This window comes from Moschus berezovskii, chromosome 9 (assembly GCF_049115385.1).
Source record: "Moschus berezovskii isolate FMDL1 chromosome 9, NW_MosBer_1.0, whole genome shotgun sequence".
NCBI classification, from domain to species: domain Eukaryota; kingdom Metazoa; phylum Chordata; class Mammalia; order Artiodactyla; family Moschidae; genus Moschus; species Moschus berezovskii.
The window spans coordinates 78031685-78041163 of record NC_142468.1 but is presented as its reverse complement, the minus strand read 5'-3'; the positions used below and the strand labels follow the sequence as shown (position 1 = coordinate 78041163).

Genomic DNA, 9479 nt, shown 5'->3' with positions numbered 1-9479 from the left:
TGAGGTCATTGTAGTCTGTTTCTGGGACTCTTAGGACTCTGATTCTTCCTCCCTTTATATCTGATTTAGTGTGAGGAAAAATCATTCGTATGATATGATATCCCAATTTAAATTCAGATGATTAATCTCCTAAAGCTACTGGCATTTACACTTTTTTATAATAGTGGAAATAAAAATTTTAATTTCTTTAAAGTAACACTAAGCACCAGGAAGATGTGGCAGGAGGTGTATTTGAGGGACAGGGTAGAAGTGCCGTTGGAATGTAGATCTCACCTTTTCTCTGTTCCTGCAACAGTATCCTATTATCATGCATTTTCAGGCAGCAAATGTCCCGGACAGTTACAATGTGAATTGTTTTCTATTATCTTTTTCCTTTCAATTTCTTTCAAATAGGAAGACTGAGCAAAAATTTCACCTCACCAGCTGTTTATTGTTACTCTCGAACAAATGGCTATTGTCTTCCTCCTGATGAAAAGGAGATTAACTGATCATTTCAGAATTTTTCCTTAAATATATATTCTCATGGTGAAACATGATGAATTCTAAATCTGTTCTACTACTTATAATGCAACAAGGAGTGCTTGGGGTATTATAGCTACTTTAAGCCTGCAGAGTTCTTCCAGTGGGAATATTAGAATATCATCTAGAATTAGAAAGAGGGAAAGATGAGAATATTTTAAGGATTAACTGTTAAAAAATGTACCAGCTAGAGTCACACAGGTCTTGTTAGGATTTAGAATTTGACAATTTATCAGTGACAGTGATGACATATGGAATGGCTCATATGTTTATTAAGCATAATGAAAGTAGAAAGTCTAGGGAGATTATTTTAGATCTTATTATACAATTCATACAAGTGATGAAAATGCTGGGTTGTTTAATCAGAAATTAAATAAATCAATGATAAATATGTTACTACCTGCATTTCTTTGTATAGAAGAGTTAGAGAATATATTATGCTCAAAAGGTTTTTCAGGAATAATTCTCCTTAAATAAGAGAACTTCATGATGTCTTGTAGAATAGTCTCTCTAAGGATATGCTGTTTCAAATAAAAGAATTATTCTACTGTTATTTTTGTATTTATAGTTATTCACTTTTTTTAATGTGTGTTCAGCTGTAACAAAATAAAGACTTTTTAGTTTCTAAATTAATGTTATATGGAAGAAAAAATACTTAATCGTAAAAAATTAATTTAACTTTTTGTTTAAGAAGTGAAATAAACCTATTACATTAAAATTAAAATAACAAACATCTTTTACAAAAGGAATACAATATATGATCAAGTGTACTTTCATTCAAATTCATATCCAATTCAGCCATATGTGCAGCACATAAATAACTTTGAATATATGTCATTTTGCTTGGGTAAAATGAATATAATAATATAAATTCCCAGAAAGACAGACTGAAATGTAATTGGAAAAGACAGGAGAAAAGAGGGGAAAATGCAAAGACATAATGGAAAAAATAGGAGAAAAGATGTAGAGACGAAGAAACCATGCCCACAGAGATGCCTGTGCCACAGAGGCATGTATGCAGATACAAAAAAAGGAGAGAGGGCACCAGGAGAGAGGAGAGTGTCAGAGAGAGAGGAAATATCTCTGGAAATGCAGTGTCCTTTGTTGTGGTTTTTGGTTTTGGTTTTTATTGCTTTTTTATATAATTACAGATTTCTCAGGGATCTCAGTTTTCAGTATTGATTGATAAGAAAGATTCTAGTTCTTTGAGAAGCCTCTGAGAAGTTGAGGTGTTAGGTGCATGGCTCGATTCTTTCCCTCCCCAGGGAGAAATTGAGAGCTGAGGTTTTCAATCACCAAGTAATATTCTATACTGTGGATACAGCACATTTTGTTCTATCCATTCATCAGCTGATGAACGCTTGAGGATGTTTTAGCTTTCTTATTATTATGATTAAGGCTGTTGTATCATTTGTCTACAGTTTGTTGTGTCCATATGTGTTTTCATTTATGTTGCATTGATATTTGAAATAAACTTGCTAGGTTATATGTTAATTCTATGCTTAACATTTTGAAAAACTGCCAGAATTTTCTTTAAAAGTGTTGCACCATTTTATGTTTCACCAGCTATGTATTAGGGTTCCAATTGTTCTACATCCTTGTTGACCCTTGGAATTGTCTATCTATTGGATTATAGCCATCCCAGTGGGTGTGATGTGATTTCTTATTGTGAATTTTATTTGGGTTTCCTCCTGATACCAGTGATGTTCAGCATCTTTTTAAATACTTATTGGCCATTTGTATATCTTTTATGGAAACATTTATTTAGATTATTTGCCCATTTTTAATTGAGTTGTCTTTTGATTCTAGAATTTTCTGAATTCTTGTATTCTGGATACAAGTCCCTAATCAGACATATTATTTATAATCAACTTATACCATTCTGTGTATTTTCTTTTCCCTTTCTCCCAATTCTCAGTTATGCTGAACTTTTTCTTTGCTTGTCTTGGGTCTTTTTATTATGAAAGTGTGAAAGTTTCTCAGTCATGTCCAGCTCTTTTGTGATCCCATGGACTGTCATCCGGTCATGCTCTTCTGTCCATGGTTTTCTTCAGGCAAGAATACTATAGCCGGGCAGGCTCCTCTGTCCAGGCAAGAATACTGGAACTGGTAGCCATTCCTTTCTCCAGGGGATCTTCCCAACCTCAGGATTGAACCTGGGTCTCCTGCATTGCAGGCAGATTCTTTATTGTCTGAGCCACCATGGAAACATCTTTTATTGTGAGTTCTCTTTTAAAATATTTCTATGAGAGTAAGTATAGCCTGTCTGAAATTAAGAGGAAACCTTAACTAAAATTGGATTTGGGAAGGCCTGTAAAGGGAGCTCTCATGCCCCACCATTTATCCTCAGTTACCCCAAACAGGAAGTAATCAGGCACTAACCTCAACGGGAATAGATGTATATAGTTCTCCCAAAAAGGAAGGGCAATCATTCTACTTTCCCAGCAGGAGGAAAGAAGACTTTCTTCTTGTCCAGCAACAAGTTCAAGCCAAAGGAGAATGCCTAAGCTCAGACTTCATCTGAACTTTTACTTTCTTTCAATGAACTTTCTTCTTTTTACTTACATATGACTTCCTTTGCTTATCTCCTCTCCTTACTATCAAAGCTTCCATGTGTATCTCATAGTATCTTTCTGGCAGATGAGCCTTTCTACCTGACATGAATTGTTTAATAAGCCAATTAGATCTGCAAATTTACTCAGTTGAATTTTGTATTTTAACCAGTGTTTCAAACCACAGTTTTTTCAGTGAACTCTTGTGTTTTCTTCTACCAAATACCCAAGCCTATCACTTTGAAGTTGCATGTTAAAAGAAAATTCTCACCTTGATGTTTCAGGACATACAAATAATTTGATGACAAGACAAACCCTTGTTAGGGAAGCACTTATTTTCAACTCCACTAAAAATCAAGTTTGAGAGACTTTTTTTTTTTTCTTTTTCCTTGCTGTCTGCTTCTGCTGGGCAAGCTTTCTACTGATTTTCTCTTTTTTTCCCCCCAGACTCTGAGCTCTCATTCAAGCGAAGTCTGAGCCATCCCTGTTCAAGCTCAAAGTCTAGTCCACAGTACTCTCCCAAATTCAGTTTTACTAGCAGGGAGGAGAAGGGGACAACAGAGAATGAGATGGCTGAATGGCATCACCGACTCTGTGGACATGAGTTTGAGTGAACTCGGGAGTTGGTGATGGACAAGGAGGCCTGGCATGCTGTGATTCATGGGGTTGCGGAGAGTTGGACACGACTGAGTGACTGAACTGAACTGAACTGAGCAGGCTCTAGGCAGTGTATTCTCTAGATGTTCTCAAAGTAGGCAATGGTTCCATGTTGGTGTATTTTCCAGGAATGCCATTCAAAGTTCAAACTAGAGTTCAGGTGTGAATTTTTAAAATTTCTTTTAAAAATCATGAATTTAAAAAATATTTTAAATGATTTTTGACAATTCTATATGTTTTGTCAACCAAGTGACTGAAGAGCTTGAGCAATTTATACTGATAGACACAAAAATCTTACATAATATTTTATGAAATGATATAAAATTCCATCTACCACTGATTGTATACTTTACCTTGCAATTAGTTAGGATTCCTTTAATATCAGGTGTGCTATATTGTAGGACTGAGATATTTTTGTTTACTATGTAGAAATAGAGTTGAATATAATTCTTATGGCAAATATTCTTAAATTATGATATATAACATAAAATCAAACAATGTACTTCTTTTTTTTAATTGACATTTGAAAGTCAAATCACACTTATGAGCTTGTGGTTTCAAGGCTGCTCTTTGTAGTTCTATTGAAATTGTCCTTCCATTATTTCTTTTTCCTTTCTGGTATCTTATATTCACTCTGTCATCTTATATTAACTATATTATCAAATTTATTTATTTTTGTTTTTTATCTCATTGGTTCAAGAGGTTGAAATTAAATTTTTGCCTTTGTGTTATCATTCTTTTAATCATGATTTATTCAGGGTACCACATTTATGGTAGTAGTAGTTAGTGATAATCATTAGCAATCTATATTAAAATAATCTCTAATAGTACCACTACATATTTTTATATTTATCTCTTCACTAATAAATAAATATTGAATATATCATAAAGTATTTAATGACATTATATGTCTATTTTGCTGCAGATAACTAATTATCATTATGTGCTATAACAGCATTAACTGTGAATTTAAAGCATTATATCATTAATTTTTTCTGCACCAGTTATGATTTAAAATAAAAGAGTAAAACCATGTATTACATATAATATATTCAAATTATGTTAGCCTTATATTTGAAAGCTGGGTTATTTATACAATTCTAAAATCTAAAGCAGCGGCATTACTTTGCCAACAAAAGTCCGTCTAGTCAAGGCTATGGTTTTTCCCGTGGTCATGTATGGATGTGAGAGTTGGACTGTGAAGAAAGCTGATCACCGAAGAATTGATACTTTTGAAATGTGGTGTTGGAGAAGACTCTTGAGAGTCCCTTGTACTGCAAGGAGATCCAACCAGTCCATTCTAAAGGAGATCAGTCCTGGATGTTCATTGGAAGGACTGATGCTAAAGCTGAAACTGCAATACTTTGGCCACCTCATGCGACGAGTTGACTCACTGGAAAAGACTCTGAAGGTGGGAAAGGTTGAGGGCAGGAGGAGAAGGGGACGACAGAGAATGAGATGGCTGGATGGCATCACCAACTCTGTGGACATGAGTTTGAGTGAACTCTGGGAGTTGGTGATGGACAGGGAGGCCTGGCGTGCTGTGATTCATGGGGTTGCAGAGAGTCGGACATTACTGAGCGACTGAACTGAACTGAACTGAAAAGCTAAAAATTCTATGTGGAGCTAAAATTTTGGAACCTTAATTTTTTCATGGCCTCTTGCATTTTCTGATTTCTCAAGGTGTAAATAATAGGATTCAATAAGGGTTTGAATACAGTGTAAAATACAGCAAAGACTTTATTGCTGGCAAAACTCTTGAATGGCCAGGCATAGATGAAGATACACGGCCCAAAGAACAGACTGACCACAGTGATGTGAGCATACAGTGTGGACAGAGCTTTGGAGAGGCCTCCCGATGATCTTCGTTGCACAGTGGCCAGGAGGACAGTGTAGGAGACAAGCAGGAGGAGGAAACAGATAAGTGACAAGAGTCCACTGTCAGCAATGACAAATAATTCCAGGGTGTATGTCTCCACACACGCAAGCTTAATCACAAGGGGAAGGTCACAGAATATGTTGTCTACGATGCGGGGGCCACAGAAAGGCAGGTTTACCGTTAATACCATCTGACTCATGGTGTGTATAAAACCAATTGTCCATGAGAGTATAACAAACCCGTTCAGCAACCTGTGGTTCATGATTTTCCTGTAGTGCAGGGGTTTACATACGGCCACATATCTGTCAAAAGCCATGGCTACCAGAAGAGTCATCTCAGCACCTCCAAACAAGTGCATAAAGAACATCTGAGCCATGCATCCCCATATAGAGATGGTCTTGTGTTCAGTGAGCAAGTCTCTGATCATCTTGGGTGTGGTGACTGTGGAGAGACACATGTCCAAAAAGGAGAGGTTTCCGAGGAGGAAGTGCATGGGAGAATGAAGGGTGGAACTGCATGTCACTGTGACCATAATGAGAGCGTTTCCCAGCACAGTAGCCCCATAGATCAAGGAGAATGTCACGAAGAAGACAATCTGAAGTTCCCATCCTGCAGAAAATCCTTGCAAAATAAACTCAGTCACTACAGATCCATTTTTCAGATCCATTTACTCAACTCAGAAAGATTCCAGATGTTCTTTATATACAAGGAGAATTTTTTTAAAAATCCACAGTTAGCACTGACTGACATGGGATCGCAGAGTCAAACACGACTTATCAAATGAACTTCAACAAAAACACCAACATTTTCTGATTTCTATTTGAAGAGTAACAATTGGTAATATGAGAATAGATAGTCTTAAATCTCAGATCTTTTGGAGCTGTTTTCTCAAATCCTTTTATTATCATTCTTCACAGTGAAGAGTTTGCGTGTTGTGTGCAAATGGTATGTCGTGGTTTAGAAGTAAATAGTGAAATGATTCAATCCTAATATATAGATATTGTTTGGTTGTAATATATCACACTAAATTTTATTTGCTGAGCTTTTTAGGTGTCATTCTTAGGATGTAGAGTGATCAAAATTAATTATAATTATGTGATCACTATGTCATAAGCTGTGTTGTATTTCACATATGTTAACGAGCTTTACTGTTATGAACATAGCAATCTCGTTGTTATAATTATCCTAATTTTGTATTAAAGGAAACTTGGCACAGATGTTTTAAATGACTTACACCAGCATCTGGGCATGTAGCAAAACACCATATTCCCTCCAAACATAAAGGAATGTATATTTATGGTCAAGTTATTAAATATTGATTGAATTAATATGTTCCATTTATATGAACATAACAGATATGATTCAACAAGTATTTGGAATCCCTCTATGTAATTAACTGCACTTTTTTTCTTATACAAAAGGAATCAAAACCTGGTATCTCAGGAGTTTACCATCTAGAGATTAATTATCAATCAAAAATTAGCAATGAGACATGGAAGAAAATATTTAATTTAGCACACGATTTGTGAAAAATGTAAGATTTTTTTTTAAATTGGCAACCAATTCCAAATGTCACTTTTAAGACATAGCTTCAAGCTTGTTTGTTTTTATCTTCAAACCATTTTAAAAAGAAAAAAAAAAGTACTCATAGTAAATAAAAAGGACAAGGCTTAAAGACTGAAGATTTATAAGAAGAAAAGAATTGATAGCAGTGAGTAGAAAGAGTGGTGTATTTGGAAAAGTGACTGAATTGTTTTAAAGATGCTTAGGAAATGTTTGTTTTCTTTTCTCCAGTGACCTGTAAATCTCTCCTTGTTTTCAGCTCTGCTTGGTCTCTTGTCAAAATATCTTATCACCGTTATCCAACCTTAATTATCTCAATTGTTATCTTACCTCTGATATTTTTAAGAAATATTCAGTGTCTGCAAACTAGGGGAAATAATAGTGAAAAATAATGTAGTTCATGTAGGTCAACCTCCAGAAGTGTACAGAGTGGATGCTAAGTGGTGTCCTGTGGACCTGGAGGGGCATGCAGAGGACAGTCTCCACACCATGCCTTCTATAACGATTGTGCTACATGACTATCATGAGAGTGACCAGAAATATTGCTGTTGAGACTTTTGTGACAGAAATTTCAATAACTGCATGCATTTCTGGGAAGTCACATGGCTTGATAACTGTTAGAAAGAATGAATATGCCAGCTATAATTTGGGAACCAATATCCTTGAATTTTATTTCCCACAATAAAGTAAAAACAGAAAAACTTGCAAATGAAATTCATTTAGTTAAATATAATTGATTAAGAAAGATTTATTTTGGCCTTTTATTTCAGAGGGAAAGCTGGAATTTACTGTGTTGATGACTTTCCCAGCATTTCTGTCTCTTATTCCTCTCTTTCATTTTTTATTTATTTATTTTTTATTTATTTTAATTGGAGGCTAATTACTTTACATTATTGTATTGGTTTTTCCATACATTGACATCTCAAAATATTTATTTGGTTCTGCACTTAGTATACCTGCTTCTATATTATGAAGGTAAAATTAAAAGAAATAAGTTATCATACAGTTTAGACAAAAATCCTATCAATGAAGAAAATTGTCTTCTTAAATAATTGCACATTTTGTTTTAGTTAACTTTACTCAATTTATGATTCTCTTTGCAAGGATTTGAAGACAAAATCACAGTATATTAGAGTTAGGGTGGAACTTTGTAATCATTCATTCTCTTTAGTAAATTAAAAATCAAGACCCCCATAATTAATTATATTTTCCCAAGTCTTAGAGGTAGGACCACCCCGAGGAAATGTAGTGATTATTAGGTGAGATGGTGTATGTATAAGCTCATGGATGGACACAGAATGGGCACAGAGAGGGCATGTGTTGAATCTGAGTCTCTCATATAAATCTTAGATAATCCTGAGACTTTTCCATATAAATCTATATTAGAAAAGGAAGGAGTCAAGACTTGTTTTAGTAAATTGTTGAAAATAAATATTTCTACTCTTGCTCATGTGTATATAAGACATAAATTACTTAATATAACAAAAGAAGAAGCAGATATCAGAGGATGAGATGGTTAGATAGCATCACCAAATCAATGGACATGAATCTGAGCAAACTTCAGGAGATAGTGAAGGACAGGGGAGCCCTGTGTGCTAAAGTCCATAGGGTCACAAAGAGTCAGACCCAACTTAGCAGCTGAACAATGAACAGTATAAGCATAACTAACTCAAATAAATATTTTCTCTCATTTTCATTATAGACATTTAAATAAATTAAGCATAATTTCTATCTTGACTAATTTCACCTTTTTCTAAAACTATACATCCGTTCCGTTCCGTCGTTCAGTCGTGTCCGACTCTTTGCGACCCCGTGGACTGTAGCCTACCAGGCTTCTCCGTCCATGGGATTCTCCAGGCAAGTATACTGGAGTGGGTTACCGTTTCCTTCTCCAGGGGATCTTCCCGACCCAGGGATCGAACCCGGGTCTCCCGCATTGGAGGCAGATGCTTTAACCTCTGAGCCACCAGAGAAGCCCCATAATCTTAAAATACAGATGAAACTGAAAAATATGCTTAATAGAAGAAACTGGGCATAATAGACTATATGCTTTGTAAGTTCACTTACATTAAATGTCTAGAAACAGCTAACCTATGAAAAAAGAATGCATATTAGTAGCCCTTCAGCTGGGGATCGATTGGAGATGGGCGTGAGTTTTCTTTTTGCAGTGGTGAAAATTATTTAAAACAAGATTGTGGTGATCCTTGCACAGCTATGTGAATAGAATAATAATCATTCAAATGTGTATTAAATGGGTACCTGAAATTGATTAAAAGAAATCTATGAGAGCCGAAAAATTGATGCTTTTG

General features: G+C 35.2%; 1 protein-coding gene across 1 annotated transcript; it reads right to left on the bottom strand.

Moving 5' to 3' along the window:
* Positions 1-5344: 5344 nt before the first annotated feature.
* On the bottom strand, positions 5345-6274 carry LOC129535953 (olfactory receptor 4L1-like). Its single transcript, XM_055394731.2, has one exon. It carries the CDS (start codon positions 6272-6274, stop codon positions 5345-5347), a length of 930 nt encoding a protein of 309 aa, XP_055250706.2.
* Positions 6275-9479: the final 3205 nt, after the last annotated feature.